Source organism: Lepus europaeus, chromosome 22 (assembly GCF_033115175.1).
Source record: "Lepus europaeus isolate LE1 chromosome 22, mLepTim1.pri, whole genome shotgun sequence".
Classification (NCBI taxonomy): Eukaryota; Metazoa; Chordata; class Mammalia; order Lagomorpha; family Leporidae; genus Lepus; species Lepus europaeus.
The window spans coordinates 34,084,492-34,112,126 of NC_084848.1; the positions used below are offsets into that span (position 1 = coordinate 34,084,492).

General features: G+C 43.4%; 1 protein-coding gene across 1 annotated transcript; it reads right to left on the reverse strand.

Moving 5' to 3' along the window:
* EIF2S1 (eukaryotic translation initiation factor 2 subunit alpha) lies at positions 1-27,381 on the reverse strand. The gene is made up of 8 exons (XM_062181813.1): positions 27,244-27,381; positions 19,668-19,909; positions 12,728-12,807; positions 10,881-11,032; positions 5,956-6,062; positions 4,390-4,487; positions 3,592-3,735; positions 1-539 (listed from the first exon to the last, which is right to left on the reverse strand). The coding sequence occupies exons 2-8, from the start codon at positions 19,906-19,908 to the stop codon at positions 414-416; spliced, it is 948 nt and encodes a 315-aa protein (XP_062037797.1). The 5' UTR covers position 19,909; positions 27,244-27,381; the 3' UTR covers positions 1-413.
* Positions 27,382-27,635: the final 254 nt, after the last annotated feature.

Genomic DNA, 27,635 nt, shown 5'->3' on the forward strand with positions numbered 1-27,635 from the left:
TTAAATATCCCAGAAATTTATTTCATGTTTGCTTGAATACATTTTATATAGAAAGGTTGGGATTATTATCATTTACTCTCGGTGTCCCCGGAAAATCACATGGAGGCACTGAATTACAAAGGGGTGCCGATTTGGAGACATCAGAAATGGAAATCACAAGCCCAATTTTAGGACTGTTCTCAGCTTAAAGGTTTGTCTCTAGTGAAATTAGGCCGCTCCCTTAAAAAACGCTCAATCTGTTGGAGGTACTGTGTGAAAACAGCAGACAAATAGGAGGGCATTTCATATGTTCTGGTCTGTTGGAAAATTTAAATACTCGGAAATAAAAAAATTCAGCTTTGAAGTTTTCAATACTGGAAAACTTTCAAGTCTAGGGTTTGCAGCCAGGAAGGGCTGGACTATTTCCCACAGAGTTAATCTTCAGCTTTGGCTTCCATTTCTTCTGCATCATCATCTCCATCCACTTCGGCATTTTCTCTCTCGAGCCTCTCCAGCTGCCTTGCAAGTTCAGTCTCATCTGTATCTGTGACCACTTTGGGCTGTGAAAGAGGTGTAAGTTCAAAGTGAAGTAGTTAACTGGTGTACAAATTCAATTTCAGTGCTACTACTGCCTAGTGTTTTAATTTTAACTTGTAAACAATTCTCTAACAACTTTATTCACTCAAAACAAAGTTGGTGCATGGCTATTTGAGAGGCAGACACATCAGATGTCCAGTAAAAAAATGCATCCTCTGGGCTCAAAATACTCTTCTAAAGGTTTCATTACACACGTGTGTGCATGCACACACATGTATGTAGAGACACAGAGAAATTAGGCTTCATTCTTGAAGAGAGGAGGGAAAGACAGGAGACTACTCTTGCTTCTAATCTTGAGATCAAACTTTAAGCATACCACATTTCAATTCTGACAGCAAAACATTTCTCCCTGTGGGGAGAAAGCCTTAACACCATTGGTGGCAACAGGCCTTAATAACCATTGCAAAATTTGATATTCTAGAACTGACAGTTTTTATTTATCTACTGAAAATGCCTAAAGGGGCCCCAAGTCATCAATTAATTTTTGCTCAGCAGATTGTAATCCTAAATGTATGGAGGTACTTCAAGAAGTTCATGGATTTTATGGAATGAGTTTTTTTTTTTTTTTTTTTTAAGGTTTACTTATTTATTTGCAAGTCAGAGTTACAGAGAGAGAAGGAGAGGCAGAGAGAGGTCTTCCATCCTCAATGGCCGGAGCTGCACCAATCCAAAGCCAGGAGCCTGGAGCTTCTTCTGGGTCTCCTACACGGGTGCAGGGGCCCAAGGACTTGGGCCATCTTCTATTGCTTTCCCAGGCACATTACCAGGGAGCTAGATCAGAAGTGGAGCAGCCGCGTCTCGAACCAGTGCCCATATGGGATGCAGACACTGCAAATGGTGGTTTAACCCGCTATGCCACAGTGCCAGCCCCAGGGTGTCTGGATTTGACTGCTGGCTCCAGGGACTTAAGTTCCCGCCACTCACATGGGACCTGGATTGCACTTCCAGCTCTTGACTTTGGTGTTGACCATTGTGGGCATTTGGGAAGTGAACCAGAGGACAGTAGTATGATCTGTATGTATCTTTCAAATAATTAAAAAAAAAAAAAAAAAAGTATAGGGGACTGGCATTGTGGCATAGTGAGTACAGCTGTCACCTGCAGTGCTAGCATTCTATATGGGTACCGGCTGCTCCTTTTCTGATCCAGCTCTCTGCTAGTGTGCTTGGGAAAGCAGTGGAAGATGACCCAAGTCCTTGGGCCCCTATATCCGTGTGGGAGGCCTGGAAGAAGAACCTGAATCCTGGCTTTGGATTGGAGCAGCTCTGGCCATTGTGGCCAATTGGGGAGTGAACCATCGGATGGAAGACCTCTGTTTCAAATAAATAAATAAATCTTTAAAAAAAAAAAGAGAGAGAGAGAGAGGGAAAGAGAGACCTTCCACCTGCTGGTTCCCTCCCCATTTGGCTGCACTGGCCACGGTTGGGCCAGATTGAAGCCAGGAGCTTCATCCTGGTCTTACATGGGGGTGGCAGGAGCCCAAGTACTTGGGCCGTCTTCTGCTATTTTTCCCAGGCCTTCATCAAGGTGCTGGATTGGAAGTGAAGCAGCCAGGACTTGAACCAGCATTCATATGGAATGCTGGCATTGCAGGTGGTGGCTTTTAATGGCCATGCCACAATGCCGGCCCCCTACTTATTTATTTATTTTTTTAAATTTATTTATCTGAAAGAAGCAGGAGAGAGAGAGAAAGAGAGAGAGAGGGAGACAGCTACACAAGCACTCCCAGTTGCTGGTTCACTCCCTCAGTGGCTGGGGCTGGGCAGGGCCAAAGACAGAAACCAGGAACATGGTCCTGGTCTCCTAAGCAGGTGGCAGGAACCCAACTACTTGAGCCAACAGTGCTGCATCCCCAGGTCTGCACTGGCAGGAAGTTGGAGCCAGGAGTAGAAGCCTGGTATCAAACTCACGTGTCCCAAAGTGGGATGTGGCACCTTAACTGCTAAGCTAAATGCCTGCCCCTAATCTCAGGCTTTTTTTTTTTTAAATAAAAAAACTTTATTTATGGGGGTCAGCATTTGTAGCACAGTGGGTAAAAGCCATGCCACCTACAATACTGACATCCCATATGGTTCCTGGCTGTTCCACTTCCGATCCAACTCTCTGATGTGATGGCCTGTTTTAAAAGTAGCAGAAGATGGCCCAAGTATTTGGTCCCCTGCTTCCCACCTGGGAGACCCAGATGAAGCTCCTGGCTTGAGCCTGCCCCAGCCCTGGCCATTGCAGACATTTGGGGAGTGACCCAGTGGATGGAAGATCCCTCTCTCTGTGTCTCTCCCTCTAACCCTTCCAAATTAAAAAAAAAAAAAAAAAAAAAAAAAAAGTATTTGAAAGGCAGTATGATTTTGGGGGGAGGGGAGGTGTGGGTAGAAATCAATGATTTTCCATCCATTGGCTCACTCCTGAAATGGCTGGAATAGCTAGGTCTGGACTAGGCCAATGCCAGGAGCCAGGAACTCCATTTTGATCTCCCACATGGATGGCAGGGGCCCAAGCACTTCTGCCATCTTCAGTGTCTTCCCAGGCACATTAGTAGGGAGCTGGATTGGAAGCCAGCTGCTGCAACTTGAATGGGCATTGCAATGTGGCAGGAATGGGGAATATCTGGTCCATGTGCATTGTATAAAGCCCCGGAAATCAGCTGGCCTGGCCCTGCCAAAGCAACTGCAGGTGTGACTCAAGAGTCAATAAATCTAGAGCAGGTTAATTTTTAACTTGGTGATTCTGTATAGCCCACGAATGAAATTATAAACACCCAGATGGACATTCACAGAAGAAAGGTTCCTCACCCCTTTGGGATGCTGGCATCATAAGCAGTGGCTTAACTTGCTGCAGCACTATTTGCAAGCCCCTAAACTCATACTTAACATTCCATTTTCCATGAACTTTTTGAAGTACTCTTGTATTTGATGTTTTAAAGGGCAGTGATTAGGTATTTCAGAGAGCACATTATTTGCCATGGCTTAAATTCTATAAAGACTTTAGGAACAAAGTAAAAATGAAGGTCTTGAGCTCACCTCCATTTGAACATTAAACACTCCCCTCTTTTCCTCGATCTTCTCTTTGATAACAGCCATAGCTTGATTGAGGACAGAGAGACCTTCTGTTCTCTCTAGGGTTGTTGTAGTCATCACGTATCGAGGAGGAGCTATTAGATTAATCTAAAAGAGAAATAAAATTCAATTATGAGTTTACCTACAAAACATAACAACTAGAATGTCTAAAAATTGTGTTATTAATTTGTGGCATTAACAAATCACCTCAAAACTCCCAATCCTGTAGATGTGCAATTTGGGACCATTTGTCGATGTAGTAATGATTAATAAAGTAACCTAGTCCAGTAGCATAAACAGTCCATTGCAATACAGACTATGAAGAATTAGTTATAGCTGCTGACTCGCACTGGTGGTTAAACTAGTCATTTCCAGCATAATGGACACTTTGGCTCTAAGCTAAACCCACAGAAGGAATTCTAAAAGACTGTGAATAACAGCTATCCAGCTTATTGCTAGAGTCAGAACAAACTTCACAGAGGTTGTTTGTGTGTAGCTGAGAGGTAAGGCTAGCCTTTTCAAGGTACTAAGAGCATTTGGGCATTACATCTCTACTGAAGTTAGCAAGAGGATTCCCCATCTACTGTGACAGCAGTAATCACAAAAAGCCTACACATTCCCTAGAAATAGCACCAAGAATCACGGTTCAATTTCAAGGACAAATCACTTTTGTTATGAAACACGATCACAGAAAAAAAATCCAAATAAGGATCTCATTTGGTTTCAGCATTTCATCAGGGAGACAGAAAACTGAGGACTCACTTTGATGGGCATGGTTTCCGTAGAACAATTCAAACCTGCTCTCAGGGCTTCTTTCACAGCATCAATGCCTTCATAACCATAACACGCCACTTCAATATCTAAAATTACAAACATTCAAAAGCTAACACAAAAAACCCAGAAGGAATACTTAAAGATTTAAAAGATATCAAGAGATAAGGTAGATACACTAGCATTCAAATAATTATAAAGGTTTTATCACCTTTTAATTAGCAATCAATCCCAGTTATTAATTTTTACAATGAAAAATATCTAAATATACAGTAAAATAGTATCATTTAATCCACATCAAGCCACCTAATAACAAAATTACAAATGATAAAGATATTTAATAAACACTTTAAATTCTGGTTGCCACTGGGTTGAAGTATCGATTCTGATCTCTCTGAAATTAGTTTCTTGTTTATAAACAGAGATCAGGAGGGTGTGAAGGCCGAGAGAAATAATCACTGCAGTGTGTCTACAAACTGCAGTTCCTCGGACTTGGTGATTCTCCTTTTGGGAATTGGTCTTGAAAACTCTTGTATAAATGTGTAATTATTAAAAAAAAAGATTTATTTATCTGAAAGGCAGAGTTACAGAAAGAGAGAGAGAGAGAGAGAGAAAGAGAGATAGAGAGAGAGAGAGAGAGAGGGGTCTTCCATCCACTGGTTCACTCCTCAGATGGCCTCAATGGCCAGAGCTGTGCCAATCCAAAGCCAGGAGCCAGGCGCTGCTCCCAGGTCTCCCACATGGGTGCAGGGACCCAAACACTTAGGCCATCTTCCACTGCTTTCTCAGGCCATAGCAGAGAACTGGACTGGAAGAGGACCAGCCAGGACTTGAACTGGCGCCCATATGGGATGCCAGCACTGCAGGCAGTGGCTTTACCCGCTACACCATAGCGCCGACTCCCAGTGCATTTCTTTCTTTTTTTTTTTTTTTTTAAGATTTTATTTATTTATTTGAGAGGTAGAGTCACAGACAGTGAGAGGGAGAAAGAGAGAGAAAGGTCTCCCTTCCGTTGGTTCACTCCCCAAATGGCCACAACGGTCGGAGTTGTACGGATCCAAAGCCAGGAGCCAGATGCTTCTTCCCGGTCTCGCATATGGGTGCAGAGGCTCAAGGACTTAGGCCGTCTTCTACTGCTTTCCCAGGCCATAGCAGAGAACTGGATTGGAAGAGGACCGGCTAGGACTAGAACCGGCGCCCATATGGGATGCCGGCACCACAGGTGGAGGATTAACTCACTGCGCCACAGTGCTGCCCGCCCCCCCCCACCCACCCACAGTGCATTTCTTTTGATCGTCATTGTGGAAAAAAGAACTAACACAACTTAAACATTCATCAAAAGGAGACTGGTTAGTTAAAGCTCATCCAGCTGGCTCTCCCAGCCATGAAAAAGAATGCCAAAGATCCCTATGTTCCTTCTCATGCGAGGGTATCCATGATATTCTGGATGAAAAAAGGTAGTTTGAAAAAATTCTGTGTATGACATGACCCAATCTTTGGAAAAGCAAATATTTAACAGTTTTTCTGGTACATACAAGTATTTAAAAAATCATTTACCTGCTCGAATTTTCACAGCCTGTGGGGTCAAACGCCTATTAATATTATTAATGAGTACTTCCCGTTCATCTTCATTCAAATCTAAACTATCCAAAATAGATGGGTCTCTAATTTAAAAGACAAAATAAAACAAAGGGTCAAGGTTATAGTACCAGTAAGTGTAAAACAAAACATACTATACCATGAAATAATGCACACACCGAAATGCATGGGCTTTGGGGTCAGAAATATTAGTATTGGATTTTAATAACTGTGTCACTGGGCCTTTTCAAATGGTAAAATCGAGATGAAAATTGGAAATTTCACAAGACCGTGGTGAATACTAAATAAGATAAGGCAAGGAAAGCACTTAGCAGGGGTTGACAAACAGAATACAATCAATTACCAGTAGAAAAAAATTACAGAGATCTGACTAAAACAAGAAACCTAATGTCTCCTAACACATCTGACATCCCACTACAATTAGGTTTTCTGTAAAATTAGCAGCCTTCGCTTCAAAGACTTTGTAATCTAGCTTCAAAAGAATAAAAACAAGGAAAAACTTATAGAAACCAACCAGGAGAGGAAAGTGTTACTTCTAGTTAGTGCAGTTAGGAAGGGTTTTGTGCAGAACTTTATCTGGCTCTCCTCCCACGTGCCACCGACAGGGCCAGAGTCTCAGTCACTAAATGTCTGTTGACCAAGTGAATGACTAAAGAGTGGTGCTTTCACAAGCACAGGCAGGATCACTGTAAGAAAGGAATGGCACGAGCAGGCATCAGGGCTAGAGACCACGGGGTCTGGTAAAGAATGAACGGCAACAAAATTTAGGTGAAGGAAACTTTCCAAAGTAATAAGATAAGCCAACAGATGTGTCCACAAAGCAACAAGATAAAGGAAGGCAAATGAACAGAAAATGGGCAAACGAGATGCTCCACAGAAGAAATATAACTAATATGAATAATATTTCAATAAATATGAAAAGTTATTAGGAGTGTACAAAATAATTAGGGGTGTACAAAATCACAAAATGCCTGCTGTATGTAAGATAGTAAAATGAAAACAACAAAACCCGAAGCACAAAACCCTATACATTCATACATAAAATGTTGGCAAGAATGGGGGAAATGGACTACCTATCCAAGTGCTAGAGAATATAAATTGCAGAATTTTGAAGTATACTTTGGCAAAATCATGTCAGCTTAAAGACAATACAATCAACCCAACGACCTGGATTCCACTCCTAAGTATTTATTTTAGAAACTCTCAAACACATACACATGGAGACATGAACAGAATATTCAACACAGCATTGTTTGAAAAACAGGATGTAAGGGAAAAATGCCTAAATATCTCTTAAAGGGGAAGAGAGATAAAACAATTCTCACAATGAAAAACTACACAGAAATTAATATAAAGTTGCTATATTGATAGCAATTTGGAGAAATTCTGCTCCATAACAGCATTATAAGTGAAAATACAAGGGCTGGCACTGTGGTGCAGTAGACTAAGCCTCCATCTGCAAGGCCAGCATCCCATATGGGTGCTGGTTCCTATTTCAACAGCTCCTCGTCAGATTCAGCTCTCTGCTATGGCCTGGGAAAACAAAGGATGGCACTTGACTCTTGGCTTCGGAAAGGCCCAGCTCTAGCTGTTGTGGCCATTTGGGGAGTGAACCAGTGGACTGAAGAGCTATCTCTCTGTCTCTCCCTACCTCTGGCCATAACTCTCTTACTTGAAAGACAGAGTGACACAGAGCGGGAGATATCAATCTTCCACCTGCTGGTTCACTCCCCAGTGCATACAACAGCCAGGGCTGGGCCAGGCTAAAGCCAGGAGCCTAGAATTCCATCCAGGTCTCTCGTGTGGGTGACAGGCACCCAAGTACTTGAGCCACATCTGATGCCTCCCAGGTACATTAGCAGAAGCTGGATGGGAAGCGAAGCCAGGACTTAATCTAAGGCAACCTGCTGCACCACATTTGCCCTCAAATCTGCTTATTTAAAAATCTATTCATGTATTTGAAAGGCAGAGAGAGAGAGAGAGAGAGAGAGAGAGAGAGAGAAAGCTCTCTCTCCAACACTGGTTCACCCCCTGAATTGAAGTCGAGGGCAAGGAACTCAACCCAGGTCTCCCTCCTTGGGTGATGCAGGAATCCAAGTGAACCGACTGGCACTCAGGATGCACAGTAGAAGGAAGGTGGAATTGGAAGTGGAGCTGGCCCTTAACCCAGGCTTTCCAAACTGGGATGTGGATCTCTTATCTGAAATGCTTGGGACCAGAGGCATTTTGAATTTCAGATTTTTTTGGAGTCTGGAATAGTATGTGTGTGTGTGTATGTATATATGCATATCCACACACACATATATATACATACACACACACATAATGAACTATCTTAGGGATAGGACACAAGTTTAAACATGAAGTTTATGTTTCATGTTTACCTTATAAACAGACCATGAAGGTGATTTTCTTTTTGGTAGTTTACTGAGATGCAAAGTGCAATTTTTCTTTTTCTTCTTTTAATTTGAAAGGCAGAGACAGGGTGCTCCCATCCACTGATCATTCTCCAAATGCCTGCACTGACTGGGATATAACCAGGCAGAAGAAACAGCCTAGGTGTCCTATGTGGGTGGGAGGGGCCAAACTATACAAGCCATCACCTGCTTCCTCCTAGAGTGTGCGTTAGCAGAAAGCTGGAACTGGCAGTAGAGCTGGGACTCAAACCCAAGCACTCAAGAGATGAAATACAGGCATCTCAGGTGCCATCTTAACTGCTGCACCAAACGCCCAGCCTCTAAGTTTCTTTTAACGGGGCAGGCAACTGGCACAGTGGGTTAGATGCTACTTGGGATGCCCAAGTCTCCTACTGGGGAGTACCTTGTTTGAGTCTAGGCTTCTCCACTCCCAATCCAGCTGCCTGCTAATGTGTACCCTAGGGGCAGCAGGCAGTGGTTCCAGTACTTAGGTCACTACCACTCTCGTGGGAGACCCAGACTGAGTTCCAAATTTCTGGCTTAAGCCCAGCCCTTTCTCAGCTGAAAGCATCTGGGGAGCGAGCCACTAGACAGAAGGTCTCTCTGCCTTAAAAAATTTAACTGAAAGAAAAGTATTGAAGAGCATGCAGCAAAGAGTTAGCATTTGTTAAATAAACTTGGACAGTTGTGATAGAGTGGTAAAGCAAGAGAACAACAAAGGGAATAACATAAGCCACAGCATACTGGCAACCAAGGGGGAGCAGGAGACAGAAGCTTGCAATGTAAACTGGGGCCAGATGACCGCAAGTGAAGCTAAGAAATGCACTGACCGAGGAGTGCAGGACAGACACATTAAGCAGTGCTTAATGTTAAGTAGTAGGCTGTGGATAGAGTCAGAATGGGCTTAAAACACTGGCTCCACAATTTGTTAGTAGTATGACCTGAACAAATTACTTAATCTCCAATGTTAACTATTATCATTACTCCCACCTTTCCCACAGTGTGATTAAAAGAGTGTTACACAAGGGTAGTAGACAAGAAGAGATCTGGCACCTTGGAGGGTTGGCTTGTTGGTGCTTCTAGTTCCCAGGTCCCACCTGGCTATTCTGAGCACCACAGGGACCATATCTTGGCAGCACAAGGTTGGACATGAATTCAGTGCGGGCTAAGGCTGCTCATGGAACGTGAACACCTAAGAAGGTGAAGGTGCCAAGACAGCAAGTGCAGAGAACTGAAGAAGTCTGGCTGTTAAAAGGAGAGAAGGTAGGTGCTTGCTACAAAGCAATGCAGGGGGAAGACTGAGAAGTTTGTTTTTCTGGTATGAGCTGAGGAAACTAATGTAATATTTTGCTTTTTAATTTGAGAGAGAAAGAGAGAAGAGAAAGGGGCTCCATCCACTGCTTCGACTCCTCAAATGCCCACAATGGCTGGAGCTGGGCTGAGGCCAGGAGCTGGAAACTCAAACTATGTTTCCTGAGAGTGGCAGGAGTCCAACCACTTGTTCTGTAACTTTTGCCTCCCAGGGTGTGCATCAGCAGGAAGGCAGAATCAGGAGCAGAGCTGGGACTCAAACTTAGGCACTCTGATGAAGGGATGTGGATGTCCAAGTAGTGTTTTGACCGCTAAGCCAAATGCTCTCTCCACTTGGGAATGTTTTTATGTTCTTGGTGCAAAAGCAATAAAGGTAAAGGCTAAGAACCAAGAGAGGGAGTTAATGGACGCAAGAGATCCCTCAGCAGCAGTTGGGCACGCTAGGTAAGATCAGCCTAACAGCAGGAAGGATATGAATTTCAGTGTGACAGGAACTCAGGAAGAAATGAGAGGTGGAACAGGGCTAAGTCTGTTCAGTGAAAGAAGTGGAGGAGTACTGGTGCAATGGGTTCTATTTTCCTTATAAAGTGAGAAGTACAAGAGCATGAAGCTCTAAAACAGACACTATAAAAACGGGAGAAAGAACGGAGCAGCAACACAGAGAATGTGTAGCAGCTACGAAGGCCCAGCTAAGACCATGAATATGCGACAGCATCAACCTGCAAGACTAATCTTTCCCAGCAGTGCCCAAGACCAGATGTAACAGAAGGAAAAACAGGACAAAAGTTCATGATATTTGTAAGGAAGCGGTTGAAACGATAGGTCACAGTGTGCCTCTGCTGGATAAGCCAGGGAAGAGCACAAAGCAAAAACAAAAACAAACTAACCCAGGCAGAAAAAAGGTTTGGAACCAGAGCCAAATTAAGAAGAAATCTAACTCTGTGGGAGATGGAAGGAAAGAAGGCTGTGATGAAATAATAGAATGTGTGAGGTAAAGGCTTCAGATGCAAAGCACACTGGTGATAAGACCCAAGGCGAGGGGCCATGTAAACACAAGCTGGCAGTGTGGACTGAAGGCCAAAGGAAGAAGGCCCAGTAGATGGGAACTCTTTCTTTCAAATACTAAGAAAATGACATAAAGAAAGGTGTTCTTACGATACTGCATGTTTAAATGCATCGTAGGCACCGTATCCAGGTCTCTTGTACTTATCATCAAAGACCCACGCAGTTCTCTGGAACAGGCTTTCCAGTTGCTCATCCTTGGTGTATTCTAACACCTCAGCAACATGACGAAGAATGCTATATACCTAGAAACAAAATGAAGAGCTCAACAATTCCAAGATGGGAAATCTAAAGAACTAGGTATTTTTACATTGGTAGATGGCATAATTTGACTATAGTAATTCGTTAACAATAAAAGAGCTCTGTTCTTTCTCCACAGAGAGATATTCACACTGTCATAACTTAGTAGAAGTAATACATAATTTAGTGTCCTAAGACCTGGACCAAGTCTTGACATTGGGACAAATTAACATATCAGAATTTGTTTCCTCATTCGAAAATGGAGATACTAGCACCTCTTCATCTTACTGCAGGGATCTCTGTATAGGTCAAATGTTTGTATAAAAATACTAGCAGTAGACAATTTAAATAAACATGTATTATTAACAATTATCCTTCAATCTTACCCAATAGCCAAACTCCTTTTCTAACCTCCTAAAAATAATACAGGGTTTATAGAAGAGAAAGTTTTATTTATTTTATTTAAAAAGGAGGTTTTCAGATTAAATTAACAAGGAAAGGTACTAACAGTGACTGTTTCATTTCACCATCTTATCCGGATAAGATCTGTTAACAGTCATTTTTACAGCATCCTAAGCAGACAAAAAAAACACGCAGTTTTCCTAGAGCAGTGCTTCTCAAATTGGATGGCACCCAGGATTCTACAGTTTTAATAAGCAGTCAGGTGATGTCAATGCTATTGGTTCAGAGACTACATTTTGAGTGGTAAGGACCTATCAGAAAGAGATTTTACAGATAGTGTTTCCAAATGTGCAAACCACACTGCAGTAATAATAACAAATACATCTGTAAAACAAAGAGAAAGATCTGGGTAACGCTCTGCTGGCTTTCAGACCTTTACTCTAACTGGGATTAAGAACGATTTAAAAATCTTTCCTTCATTCAAATATTATTTTCTTAGCATTTTATCTTGAGGACAGAACATGCATGGAAGAAGAGGACAAAAGACATGAGAAAAGGGCAAAGATAAAAAAAAAAACAATGGAAACAGTATTGTCAAGAACTGAGGATCCAAGGAGCAAAGGATAATTTAAATAGGACCTAAGAACAGAGAAATATGTTAGAAGAAATATGAGTAAAAGGGCTGATTTTGATTTACTAGCACTTATTGTGGGTAAGCAGAAAATTACAGCAAAAATAGTAAGAAAAGGAAAAGAAATAATCCTAACAAACTAGGAAGAAAAAAAATCCTATTAAGAGGCGGCTGCCTTTTCATGGATTCAGACATCTTGAAAACTTGCTCATTCTTCACATACAACAGCTGGTAGTTCCTTCCTCTTATCCCACACCAGAGCTGAAAATCAAGAACGGTGTTATGACATTCCAATGAGAAATGAACTAAGCCAGCTGAAATCAGTTAATTGGACCTGAAATGGCTTCAAAACACTACCTTCCAGAACTCATTCGAGAATACTAAATCTTAGTAAGCAATACTTTAGGGTTGTAGTCTCTTGAAATAAAAAACACTGTAGAGCTGAACTGTTTTAGAATTTAAAATTTTCAATTGTATTTCCAGGTAATATATGACGGAAAATAGCACAGTTTACAAAAACAAAGCAAAACAAACAAAACCACACGCATACACACACACACACACACCCTATATCAGTTTTTGTTTTTCATTTTTCTGTCAGGAACAATGCAACTCATTATTTATTAAACACACATAGTGAACTAATATGATCCCAAAATGAACTTACAGTTTTAGATTTTGTGAATTTGTCTTCACATTTGATTGCCTCCTCCGGAGAAACTCTTCTTTTGGACAAATCAATATATCCTATGAGAAATTTTGAAAATAAAATTCTGTTCAGGTGTCCATATAACAAGTGGCAATTCCCCACCTAAAATCACTCTAACAAAATGCTGTATGAGAGGACAAGAATATGGTATTTGGGGGTTGGTTTTGTGGTGTAGCAGGTAATGCCGCCGCCTATGATGCCAGCATCCCATAAGGGTGCCAGTTTGAGCCCCAGCCTCTCCACTTCCTATCCATCGCAGTGGGAAAGTCTGAGAAAGTAGCAGAAGGTGGCCCAAGTGTTTGGGTATCTGCACCCACATGGGGAGGCCTGGAAAGGCTCTGGGCTCCTGGTTTCAGCCTGGCCCAGCGCCGGCCTTCATGGTCATTTGGGGAGTGGACCAGTAGATGGAGGATCTTTGTCTCTCCCTCTCGCTCTGCCTGTCAAATAAAAATAAGTCAATCTAAAAAATACCACCATGATATCTGGTATATGATTTACATATAACAAAATTCACTTAAATAGTTCTGTGACTTGAAAAAGTCACACAGCCTACACAATTGAGATCCATCGACTTCCAAGCCACCACAAACAAACATGTATAGATTCCTTCAATTTCACTTGAGTTAAATGCCCAAAGTGGGATCTCTGGGTTGTAGAGTAGGTATGTTTAATTCTAACTGCCAAATTCTTTCCTCAAGTGGAGATTCCATCTTGCATTACCATAAGCAATGAGGAACAACGCCAACGGCTCCACATCTATCAGCTGTTTTAAGTCAGTCTAACAGGTACGCAGTAGCATCCCATTGTGATATTAACTTGCATTCTGTTGACTAATGATGTGTACCATCTTTTCATGTGTACACTTGGTACCCATTTATCTTCTTTGCTTAAGTGTCTGTTTGAACCTTTTTTGAATATTTTGCTAAATTTGAAAGGTAGATGACAGCATGGAAGGGACAGAGAATGAGAGATCTTCCATCTGCTAGGACTAGGCCAGGCCAAAACCAGAACTCCACCTGGGTCTCCCGTGTGGGTGGCAGGGGTCTGGGCCATCTTTAGCCGTCCTCCCAGGCACACGAGCAGAGAGCTAGATCAGAAGTGTGATAGTTGGGACTCAAACTGGTGCTCCAATATGGGATGCTGGCACTGCAGGTGGTGATTTTAGCCTGCTATGTCACAACATTGGCCCCTACTCACTTCTTGCTCATTTTTTAAAGGATAGTTTAGGTTTTATATATATATTCATATATATATATAAAATTTTTTAAATTTTCTGTTTTTTTTAAAAATTAATTTGTTTCTTAAAATAGTATTTTTAAATTTGATGAAGTCCAATTTATTAATTGTTCCATTTATGGTTCAACACTTTTCTGGTGTTGTATCTAGGAAATCTTTGTCTAACCCAAGTTCACACTCATTTTCTTCTAAAAATGTTATAGTCTTAGATTTTTAAATTTAGGTCTATGATCCATTTTAAGTTAACTCTATAAAATGGGAGATGACCCAAGGTTCTTTTGTTGCTTATGGACCTCCAGTTGTCAGAAAGACAATTCTTCAGGGCAGGCATTGTGGTGTAGTAGGTAAAGCCACCGCCTGTGATGCAGGCATCCAGTATGTCCCGGCTGCTCCACTTCTGATCCAGCTCCCTGATGGCCTGGGAACAACAGCAGAAGATGGTCCAAGAGGTTGGCCCCTGTCACCCACATGGGAGACTGGGATGAGGTTCCTGGCTTTGGCCTGTCCCAGTGCTGGCAGAGGCAGCAATCTGGAGAGTGAACCAGTGGATACAAGCTCCCCGTGCCTCCCTCTATTCCTTCAAAATAAATAAATCTTGAATGTTAAAATCGGCATTCCATACACTTCACTTGGTCCTGCTTTATCATCTTTTTTTTACATATTGCTGGATTTTATAAGCTCATGTTTTATCATACATCTTGGCACTGATGCTCATCATAGGTTTGGTAATTTTCTCGTTTTAGAAATAATGTCTCAGTTTTTTAATTTTAAATGGTAAGAATCATTATTTTAATATTTGAAAAGGGGAGTGGGGAGATACTGTGTACCTTCTGGTTTACTTCTCAATGTCTGCAACAGCTGGAGCTAGGCCAGGCACCTGGAATGCAAGGAGTCTGGAACTCAACCTGGGTCTCCCAAGTGGGTGGCAGGGATACTACCACTGGACCATCCTCTGTCTCTCAGGATGTACACAGCTGGAAGCTGGATCAAAAGTGGGAATGGACCCCGATATGGGATGCCGGTGTTCTAAGCACCAATGTAACTGCTGCGCCAAGTGTCTGCCCGGGTCATTTTCTTACTAGGCTTATGATGATGGACTCATGAAATTATCAGGGAAGCGTCCCTACCTCCTCACCTTTTAAAAATTTCATACAAGGGTACGTCCTAAAGTTTGTGGAAAGACGGAATTGAAAGAAAATTTGTGGTGCAAAATATTTTTGAAACCCACAAATTTTTTTCATTCTTATTTCCCAAAAACTTTTAAAAAGATCATTTGTTTATTTGTAAGGCAGTTACAAAGAGAGGGAGGCAGACACACACACAATGTCTACCCCCTGTTCATTTCCCAAATGGTCTCATCAGCCAGGGCTGGGCCAGGCCCAAGCCAGGAGCCTGTATGTAGCTCCATCTGGGCCCTCTAGGAGCATGCAGAGGCCCTACTCGCCCGCTTCCACTGCTTTCTCACAGATATTAGCAGGCAGTGGGATTAGAAGTGGAATGACTGGGACTGCTATTGGCATTCAAACGGGATGCTGCTGACGCAGGCAGTAGCTTAACCTACTGTGCCACAATGCCAGCCCCTTCACAAAGTTTCTGAAATCCCTGTACATGTGGATTTCAATTTCTTTTTGTACCAAAATCAACTCATCTTTTGATTCCATTTTCCCATGAATTTTTTGAGATATCTCATACAAGATTCTTAGTATTTTTGCCTTAAATATTTGAGATAATTCGTTGGTGAGGCCATCTGCGCCTGCTGTTTTCATGATGGAAAACTTATTTTGTTTCTCTAGAAGAGACAGCACTATTTAAATTTTTCCTTTAATGCTGTATGTTATAGTGAGTTGAATTTTTCAAGGAATTTGCCCATTTCATTTGCTGAAATTATTGGCATAAAGTTGGTAATATTTGCTTAGCCCTTTTTAATGCCTGCAGCTTCTGTAGTAACAATCCCAGTCTAATTGTTTAGCTGGCCTCTACTTTGTTTGTGAAGAATGTATTTTTTTTATCCATTTCTTCTCTTATTTTTTTAAAAGATTTATTTTATTCATTTGAAAGACAGAGTTACAGAGAAAGAGGTCTTTTATCCAATGGTTCACTCCCCAGATGGCTGCAATGGCTGGAGCTGCAACGATCTGAAGCCAGTAGCCACGGGCTTCCTCCTGGTCTCCTATGTGGGTGCAGGGCCCAAGCACTTGGGCCATCCTCCACCGCCCTCCCAGGCCACAGCAGAGAGCTGGCCTGGAAGAGGAGCAGCTGGGACTAGAACTGGCAACCATATGGGATGCTGGCGCTTCAGGCCAGGGCTTTAACCCACTGCGCCTCAGTGCAGGCCCCTCTACCCATTTATTTTAAGTAAGTATACTTCTCATAGACAACACTGTGGACTCTCGGTCTTTTAAAAAAACTTAAAAATCATTTTACTACTTTATTTCAAAGGTGGGGAGAAGGAGAAAGAGAAAATCTCCCCAAAGGAAAAGTCTGCACTAGGTTGCCAGACTCTTATGTGGGTGGCAGAGGCCCAATTACTTGAGCTCTCACTGGCTGCCTCCCAGCATGCGCTCTATCAGCAGGAATATGGAACAGTAAGTGGAGACAGGAAGTGAACCTAGGCATCTGATAAAGGGCATCCCGGCAGTGTCTTTACTGCTATGCCTGCCACCTGGGTCCTGCTTTTTAATCTAACAATCTCTGACTTGTTCTTTGGATTACATATATATATATATATTTTTTTTTTTTTGACAGGCAGAGTGGACAGTGAGAGAGAGAGACAGAGAGACAAAGGTCTTCCTTTACCGTTGGTTCACCTTCCAATGGCCACTGCGGCCGGCGCACCATGCTGATCCGAAGCCAGGAGCCAGGTGCTTATCCTGGTCTCCCATGTGGGTGCAGGGCCCAAGCACGTGGGCCATCCTCCACTGCACTCCCGGGCCATAGCAGAGAGCTGGCCTGGAAGAGGGGCAACCGGGACAGAATCTGGCGCCCCGATCGGGACTAGAACCTGGGATGCTGGCGCCGCTAGGCGGAGGATTAGCCTATTGAGCCGCGGCGCCGGCCTTGAATTATATTTAATTATTGATATAACTGGATTCAGATTTATATTTTAAATATTTATTTTCTATTTGTTCATTCTGGTTTTGCTTCCCCTTTCCTGACTTTAGTTTAACTGAATTTTTTTTTTTACAACTTCAATTAAATTTAACCTTGGCTTTTGCTTACTCCTCTAGTTATCAGTCATTATTCTAGGAAATACAAAATATACCCTAAAGTTTCTTTTTCAGAATCAAAATTGTATCTCTCCATGTAGAATATAAGAGTTACATAGTTCTATTTATCATCCTCATCCTGGCCTTCACATTTAGTTGTCAAATCTATTAAGCCTGCTTTAAACAAGGTTCTACTTTGTGAGATTCCTATCTATTTGGCATTCATTCACCACAGAGCTATATGCGATGCTGATGTTGCAGGCGGAGGTTTTAACTTGTTGCATCACAGTGCCAGCCCCAAAGCCTTGTCTGTTAATTCTAATGTCTGGATCACCTCTGGGATAGTCTTTACTGCCTGCCTTCTTTTCTGTGTAGTTCGTATTTCCCTGCTTTGTATGTTTAGCAATTCTGGACTGTATCCAGGACACCACGAATATATGACAGAACTCTGGATTCATTTATGCTTTCCTTAACATCGGATGTTTTATTTTAGGAGGCCAGTTAACTATCTGAACTCAGAACTCTGTCTCCCAAGTGGGGAAACAACTGAAATTTGTTAGCCTTTTTATCCTGTTGGGCTGCTTGGAGTCTAACCTATGTATCAGTAGTTCAAAGACCAGCCACAGATTTGGGCACAACTTATATTTGGACTTTGGGACTCTCGTTTTGTGTGTCTTTCTTCTACAACCTGTCATTATCATCACTTTCCACCTGCTGTAGTTGTCAAGAGCTCTTGTCTCTGGTTCTCAAGCCTGCAAGACTTCAGAGCCTGCTTTTGCTTGTTCTCATTGTTTTTAGGTAGGCATTTTAAAATTTGCCCAGGGTTTACAGCTGTTTCTATCCAACAGGACCTGAGTCCCTGGTATTAAACATATCACATGATTCAGATTCTGTTCTGTATAAAACTGCACTGTGTGGCTATGCCATGATTTATTTAGCCAGTCCTCATTTTGGCTGTTTCTTTTCTTTTCTTTTTTTTTTTTTTTTGACAGGCAGAGTGGACAGTGAGACAGAGAAAGGTCTTCCTTTACCGGTGGTTCACCCTCCAATGGCTGCTGCGGCAGGTGCACCGCGCTGATCTGAAGCCAGGAGCCAGGTGCTTCTCCTGGTGTCCCATGGGGTGCAGGGCCCAAGTACTTGGGCCATCCTCCACTGTACTCCCGGGCCACAGCAGAGAGCTGGACAGGAAGAGGAGCGACTGGGACTAGAAACCAGTGTGCCGGCGCCGCAGGCAGAGGATTAGCCTATTGAGCTGCGGCGCCAGCCTGTCTCTTGTTTTTAATACTCTTCAAATGCTACCATGGGAATATTTTTACATGTAGCCATTATACTTATATGAGTATACCTTTCCATTCTTTTTTCTGAATATACCTGAAAATATATTTGATTCCTTCTTTTGTATATGTTTTTTATACAGCAGAAAAATAAACACACAACAAGACACTATCCTAGGTCCTATTAGGGCAGTGATGTGAAGGTTTATCCAAGTTTAAGGAACAGTCTCAGTATTCAAATAGTTTAATAATTTTGTCAAGCTACAAGCAAGTCATATTGAAATATTTATTACCAACAGTGTGCTACTTTCTAGAGAACAAAAGATATCCTCTAAGTGTAATATCTATAATTATACTCAGGAAAAAATTAAAATGTCAGTATGTACAATGATAACTTGCAGAAATGAGAAAGTATCAGTAAGCTGGAAGGCTGGGGAGATTCAGAAAGACAAGTTCTGTCAAGGTCACTGATGTGTCGTCTTTCAAGCATGATGGTAATTACTTACCTGAAACTAACACCAAATAAATTATAGTGAGATGGTTGAAACCAAAGCCCACTTAATGGTACTGTATACTGTGTTTGGAAAATAAAGTGCTCACAAAGGTGATGATTTACATGGGGTCCACATAAAAGGCATTGCTTGAGTAAAAACTGAATACCCACTGTATACTCCATACTGTCTAGGGGACAGAAATGCAATACTGGATTTAAGGTGTGTGTACACACAAACTGCTTTGTGAAAGCTTATGAAATGTTCCTAAAACCCTTTACCTTTGCCCAGTTTTCTTGCTCACCCAATAATCTAATTACTAGTTATTATTAATTTAGCGTTCAATAAGCAAAAGACAACCAATACATTTAAACCTAGCAGTGCAGATGGATGAACGGCTACTCTGGTTTACTTAACAACTTTCCTAAGTTTGGTCAGTGTGAGTGCATCACCAAGATCCTTATAAAACCTAGGAATACAACTCAAGCTATCTGGCCCAGAGAAATGAATCTTGGGCTGCACTAACTAAACCACTACCAACGTAAAGAGGTGAGGTCTTATTTGGATGGCTCCTCGGCATCCTTCTCTAACAACTCTGCACGCTGAAGAGTTGAAGTACAGAAAGAATTATCTTTCGCAACTTGCAAACAGAAGTCTGAAATTTATATTTTAGATTTTTTTCTTCACGTACCTTTTTCTTTGTCCACTCTAATGACAACCACACATTCATTCCTGCCGATTCGGATGAGTTTGTTTATGGAACGAATGCGCCTCCTGGATAATTCACTGAGAAGAATCATGCCTTCAATGTTGTTGTATTCCAACAAGCTGACATAAGCCCCCATTTCAGCAATGGATCTTACATTCACCATCACTACATCTTCCACCTCAGGAAATTTGTGTTGATAAAATCTACAACTTAGACCTGGCATTCTGCAATTTAAACAAAGAATAAAATCAATGCTTTAGTTCAGATCAAAATAAAGAAATGCCTGTGAATTTTCCACATCTTGCAACTGAAAATAAGTCTTCTTACCTCTCTCTCTCTTAAAGGTTTAATTTATTTGAAAGGCAGAATTAAAGTGAGAGGAGAAACAGAGACATCTTCCATCTGCTGGTTCATTCTCCAAATTGCCACAATGGCCAAAGTTGCATCAGGCTGAAGCCAGGAGCTTCATCTAGGTCTCCCACACCTGTGCAGAGACCCAAGGACTTGGGCCATCTTCCACTGCTTTCTCAGGCACATTAGCAAGGAGCTGAATGGGAAGTGGAGCAGCCAGGACTTGAACCGGCACCCATAGGGGATGCCAGCACTGCAGACGGTAGCTTAGCCCACTGAGCAACACTGCTGGCCCCTTTCTCATCTCTTAAATTTCTCAAATGGCACCAGAAAAAATAGACGTTCAAGAAGTACACTTTAATTTGTTTTGCTCCACATTTCTGAAAGGCTTGGGCAATTCTCTGGCACCAGTTTCAGATGAATCATAAAATGTAATGACTATCTATTAAAGTACTCTGAGACTGAAGCATTAAAGGAATACCTCAAGAGTAAAATACTGTTTTAATACCACCACTTTAAGGAGTACTAAATGATGGGAAGCATCACTACTCTCATAAACCTATCAGCAAAACTCAAGCTATTCTTTTGTTATAGAGAGAGGAAAAGATGGAGAGAGAGGTCTTCCATCTGCTGGTTCGCTCCCCAAATGGCTGCAACAGCCAGAGCTGGGCTGATCCCAAGCTAAGAGCTTCTTTTGGGTTCCTCCAAAAGTCCTTGGGTGTAGGGGCCCAAGGACTTGGACTATCTTTGGCTGCTTTCCCAGGCTATTAGCAGAGAGCAGGATTGGAAATGCAACAGCCAGGACTTGAACCAACGCCCATACAGAATGCTGGTGCCATCCCCAAAGTTACTCTTTTTCCAAGTTAGCTAAGACTATTTATGCTGCCCACTGTATAAAAGAAAAAATCTTCTAATTTTTCTAAGTCTAAATTAATCTAAAAATGATATACCTTATCATTTATTATAGCCAAAGTTATGATATCACAAGTCAAGGAAACAAAAGCTAACATTTTATTAATCATGAAACATTGTTTAATGAATATATATGCTCTTCTCATATTACCATTCCCATTTTTTCTTTTGTTGAACAGGTATACCTAATCTTGACAATGGTTTCATACATCTTCATTACCTTCAAGTTGCTCTTTTTTTTTCTCTCTCTCTCTTTTTTTTTCCTTTTTGGCAGGCAGAGTGGATAGTGTGAGAGAGAGACAGAGAGAAAGGTCTTCCTTTTTGCCATTGGTTCACCCTCCAGTGGCCGCTGCGGCCGGCACATCTCGCTGATCCGAAGCCAGGAGCCAGGTGCTTCTCCTGGTCTCCCACGCGGGTGCAGGGCCCAAGGACTTGGGCCATCCTCCACTGCCTTCCTGGGCCATAGCAGAGAGCTGGCCTGGAAGAGGGGCAACCAGGATAGAATCCGGCACCCCAACCAGGACTAGAACCTGGTGTGCCGGCGCCGCAAGGCGGAGGATTAGCCTGTTAAGCCACGGCGCCGGCCTCAAATTGCTCTTAACCTCTAGGCACTACAGATATTTTTAGCACCAAACTTTTCATGACCCTCAAGCCTGAAGCAGAAGTGCATTTTAAAAAGGAAGCTCTCAATGGCCGGTGCCGCGATTCACTAGGCTAATCATCCGCCTTGCGGCGCCAGCACACCGGGTTCTAGTCCCGGTCGGGGCACCAGATTCTGTCCCGGATGCCCCTCTTCCAGGCCAGCTCTCTGCTGTGGCCCGGGAGTACAGTGGAGGATGGCCCAAGTACTTGGGCCCTGCACCCGCATGGGACACCAGGATAAGCACCTGGCTCCTGGCTTCGGATCAGCGAGATGTGCCGGCCGCAGCGGCCATTGGAGGGTGAACCAATGGCAAAAAGGAAGACCTTTGTCTCTCTCTCTCACTGTCCACTCTGCCTGTCAAAAAAAAAAAAAAAAAAAAAAAGGAATCTCCCAGACCAACAATGGCTGCTGATTTTCTTTTTCTAAAAGATTTATTTACCTGAAAGGCAGAGCGACAGAGACAGAGATCTTCCGTCTACTGGTTCACTCCCCAAATGGCCCTAACGGCCCAGGGCTGGGTCAGGCTAGGCCAAAGTCAGGAGCCAGAAACTTCATCCAGGTCTTGAGCCATCATTTGCTGCTTTCCCAAGCACATTAGCAGGCAGGTGGATTGGAAATGAAGCAGCCAGAACTAGAAACAGTACTCCGATACTGGATGCTGACGTTGCAAACAGCAGCAGCTTAACCCACTGCACCACAACATTGGGCTCTGGCTGATGATTTTCATGTTTTCCTGTTAACCTTTGTACTGTTGAGAGAGCTCAGAAGACAGGCAGTAACAGAACCCAAAGGCCCAAAAAGAATTTGTGAAAATTCACTTAACAGGCCAGCGCCACGGCTCAATCGGCTAATCTTCTGCCTTGTGGCGCCGGCACACCGGATTCTAGTCCCGGTTGGGGCGCCAGATTCTGTCCCGGTTGCCCCTCTTCCTGTCCAGCTCTTTGCTGTGGCCAGGGAGTGCAGTGCAGGATGGCCCAGGTCCTTGGGCCCTGCACCCCATGGGACACCAGGAGAAGCACCTGGCTCCTGGCTCCGGATCAGCGTGGTGCGCCGGCCGCAGCGGACATTGGAGGGTGAACCAACAGTAAAGGAAGACCTTTCTCTCTGTCTCACTGTTCACTCTGCTTGTCAAAAAAAAAAGGAAAAAGAAAATTCACCTAACAAAGTGGTTTTTTATCCCTTAGTTGGGTAATGAAGGCTGGTAGTACTTGACCTTAGAGGTATCCAGCTCATTGAACAAGAGTTTCTGCTACAGTGCTACCTGATACCTACAAGCACCACCTACTGGGAAGAGACAGGTATATACACATCACTTCATCATCTACAGGGTCCATACGATTTGGCTCCTGCCTATCTCCTTGGGGTGTCACCCTCCCCCTACCTTATAAAGAGACTGAAGCACAGGTTAAGCAGTCTCTTTCATATAGATAAGAAGCAGTAAAGAGTCAGGATTTGGGGGCAGGCGCTGTGGCACTGGCATCCCTGCTCTCCATTTCCAATCCAGCTCCCTGCTAATGCAGATGGTCTACATACCTGGGCCCTTGCACCTGCATGGGAGACCCAAAAGAAGCTTCTAGCTCCTGGCTTCAGACCAGACCAGACCAGCTCTGGTCGTTTTGCACAACTGGCGAGTAAACCAGCAGATGGAAGATCTGACTCTCCTTCTCTCTCTCTCTCTCTCTCTCTCTGCAACTCTGCATTTAAAATAAATATTTAAAACAAAGAGTCAGGTTTTGAACTCAAGAAGTTTGGATCCAGAGTGTGTTCCTATCAATCTGGCTGTATTTTTCTCTTAATATTGTAGAGATATTATAATTAGAAACATCTTATATAAGCCAAAAGCACTGCTAATATATTCAGTACTGGAACATGTTTCAAACTAGTGGAAATTACTAGTAACAATCTATTTAACAATAAAAAGCAGCATACTAAACAATGGAGAGGTATTTTTGGTGTAGCTTGACAGAATAGGGATTTAGCAAACAAAGGGAAGGAGTTGGTCAATGGCCAGAATTACCCACTAACAAACAGCTGAGCTGGCTGTTTCATTAAACAGGCCTTTTGGGAGGAGGCAGTGGTGGACAACTGTTGTCAAATACCTAAATGTGAAGTACTCACACCTGAGAGCTAAAAAAAAGCTTCAAAGTGGGTATCAAAATAAAGCACAGAAATATGTAGTATAGTTTTATGAAATTTAACAGGAGTTACAGTCACTTAACCAAGTTTCTCTAAATAGTGAGGATGATACTTTTGGGGAAGCAAGGCTTAAATTTTTAAAATTTATTTTTATATATTTGAAATGCAGAGAGATTATCCATCCACTGGTTCACTCCTCAAATGCACACAGCAGCCATTTGCAAAGTCCAGGTTGAAGGCATCTCCCATATGAATGGCAGGGACCTAACAAGCCATCACCTGCAGCCTCCCAGGATACATATTAATTTTTTATTTATTTGACAGGCAGAGTTATACACAGTGAGAGAGACAGAGAGATCTTCCTTCCGTTGGTTCACCCCCCAAATGGCCTCTATGGCTGGAACTATGCTGATCCCAAGCCAGGAGCCAGGTGCTTCTCCTGGTCTCCCATGTGGGTGCAGGGCCCAAACTCTTGGGCCATTCTCCACTGCCTTTCTGGGCCACAGCAGAGAGCTGGACTGGAAGAGGAGCAGCCGGGACTAGAACCGGCGCCCGTATGGGATGCTGGTGGTGCAGGCAGAGAATTAACCAAGTGAGCCATGGCGCCGGCCCCCAGGATACACATTAGCAGGAAGCTGGGCTGGAAGTGGAGGCAGGACTCGAGCCCAGGCTCTCTGACATGGGAAGTGGGCTTCTCAGCCACTGACCCAAACCTTAGCCCTGTAAGGCTTAATCTGATGATTAAAGAACATACACACAGTGTAAAAAAAATCCTGGAGGGAGACAGGCATGTTACTTTAAGGGGCAGGGGTGTTTCTGCAACATACAGGGTGAATAACGGAACACCGCCAACGCAGCGTTCAGGAAGCACAAGAACACATATCACAAAGCACCTGCACATTGTCTGACAGATCTTGAAAGTACTGCTTTTATGAAAAGGATAATTTTCTTGGGGGCTGGGTTCTAGCCCCGGCTGCTCCTCTTCCAGTCCAGCTCTCTGCTGTGACCCGGGAAGGCAGTGGAGGATGGCCCAAGTGCTTGGGTGCCTGCACCTGCATGGGAGACCAGGAGGAAGCACCCGGCTCCTGATCAGTGTAGCTCAGGCCGTGGCAGCCACTTGGGAGGTGAACCAACAAAAGGAAGACCTTTCTCTCTGTCTAACTCTGCCTGTCAAATAAAAAAGAAAAAAATTGAAAATAAAAGGATAATTTTCTTATAAGTTTTTTTTTTTAAACCTTTTTTTTTTTTAGCTGAAGAGAAATCACGAGGTAATTTATCTGATCCTTTTATCATTTTCAGAGCATCTTGCCTTATTTTATTTGGTCTCCAAAAACAATGTTGAGTCAAACAAGTATCAAGCGTCATGGTGAAATCTGGGAGCAGCCCTAAATTTGGGTTCCAGTCCTGCGCACCTGCCTCTGAGGTGTGGTTGTCTGGGAAGGTGTCCCTTTTCAACTCTGGTTTCTCCTTTGTGCCATATACTTCACAGATGTGATGGGTCTATCCAATGCAATAAAATGTACGCAACAACATTTTACAAAGTGTAACGTGTTACACAAACATAAGGTATTAAAAGGCAAAGGAGGGGACAGGTATTGAGCCTAACCTTAAAGATGCTGATTAACATGCTTGTGTCCCATACCGGAATGCTTGGGTTCAATACTTGGCTGTCACTGCCGAGTCCAGTCCCCTGCTGGTACAGGCCTTGGGAAGCAGTGGGATGGCTCGTTATTGGGTTCCTATCATCTATATGGGAGACCTGGATTGCCTGGGCCTACTCCAAGTCATTTTGGAAATTTAGAGAGTGAAATTAGTGGATGCTTTCTTTTCCTCTCTTAAAAAAAAAAAAAAAAGCAAAGTATTGTTTCCATTTTGTAATTTACTTCATTAACCAATTTTTCCCCCAGTACCTAAGGTGTAAATATGGAGTAGGAAACAAACTAGTAAGCAAATAATTACAATACAGAGTACTAAGAAAGCAGCACAGGGAAGCAATCAATTATCAAAGAAGCAAGAATAGAAATATTAAACGTCTTCCTCAAGGACAAATGCTTAATACAGACTAGAGCAGGAGCTAAATGTTAAGTCTTCTGAACTTACATTCAGGGCTTCTCAGAGTGTCAGTGTGACAGAGGACAACACTGTTAGGTGTTCTGATGCGAAAAAAATCCATCTTTCAAAATATCTTAACTCCAAACACCTCACATTGTATGTTTGCGATATAACTTTTTTTTAAAGTGTTTACTTACTTATTTAACAGGTAGACAGAGATCTCCCATCCACTGGTTTACCCTCTAAATGCCCCAAGGGTCTCCCACAAGGGCAGCAGTGACCCAAGTACTTGACCTATCACTTGCTGCCCCCCCAGGGTGCCTACGAGCAGAAGCTGGAATGAGACAGGGCCAGTGCTCGAATCCACGCACTCCAGCATGCGGGAATCCCAGGCAGCATGTTAAACCCCATGCTAGATGCCTGGCCCAGAGCTGCCTCCTTAGAGGAGCGCACAGCCAGGCACCGTAAGGGCTACAGGAAGTCGACATTTCTCTCCAGGGTAGGATGTGCTGTGTGACGATTCTGTCAGCTCCTACTCAGCAGCCGTGCCCTCTGACTGCGAGTTCTAGACTTGCCGCTGATACAGGAAGTCCCACTCAACTGCACAGTCTGAGGATCGGTAACTGTGAGTTGACGGGAAATAAACCGAGGTAGGGATCTCTATTTAAGTAACCCACGAGAGATCCAGTTACAAGTTTTTTTTTTCCCCTTAACTAACAACTCAATAGAGGGAAGAAAAAAAATAAATCGAGACGTCTCCGCTGTATTACTTCTCCAAGGAGTGTTCCTTGCTGAACAAAAACTTTATAAGGCAGGCTAAGTTTCAGGGATACAAGGATTTAGGGTGAATTCGCATTTAAGCTTAAAGTCTTTCCCTACCTTGAGCTCTTCGTTACGCTTAACTGTACGACCAGAATACTACAAAGATCCATCGTTAGCAAGATACTGCAAACCGACAGTAACAGCAAGAGACTCCCGGGTCCCAAGATTTAGTTTCAGTTCGAGTTGTGACTCACCCTACAGAAATGCACAACTAGAGCGAAAAGGCAATAAGGCTACGTTCTCAAAAACCAGATTAATAAAGTCCTTTATGGGCCCAGATGTTCTCAACACCTATCCTGAGAGAAGAGATTGGTCTGATTAAAAAAAAAAAAAAAAAAAAAAAAGATGCAACCCTGGGAGCCGGAAAAAGCAGAGAAGCAGAGCTGGGCGTCCCGGGGGCGGGGGCAGGGCGGCCAGCGCCCCACCTCGGGGGAGCCCCACTTTGGGCATACTGCAGAGGCTGTACAAGCCACTCGGCCCGGGACACAGCCCGAGGGTGGCGGCCGCGGTGTCCACACTTCCCGCGCAGGCACGGGAAAGGGTGGGGGCTTCGGCCCGGGGCCTACCCTCTCTCGACCACCCATGTCAGCGGACACAACCCAAAGCGAGATCTTGGAGAAACCGAGCCACGCGGTTAGCGACCTGAAGTATGCGTGTGAATCCCACACCGGGGTCCTGCGTCGCGCCTTCCAATCGCAGAGATCGGACTTGATCCAGCCGCACCAGCCGCCGAACCTCAGCGTGCGCTTCGCTCAACTCCACCGCGCATGCGGAACCGCCTCGTCCTTCGCAGGCGCCGACAGACTAGCGGCGCTCTTCACCACTGACCATAGAGCGTGGGTCCTCCGAGTACTATGATTCCTAGGAGATCCTGAAAAGCACGTTTTCTCAGGATCTTTAATTTTTGCTAAGTAGCTTTCAAGGCCCGGGGACGATGTGGGACCCTAATTCCTTGCCCCTGGAGTAGGAATCCTCGCTCGAAGTTTTCACCAACCATGAGATGGCGCTGTGACCAACGACATAAAGCGGAAGCA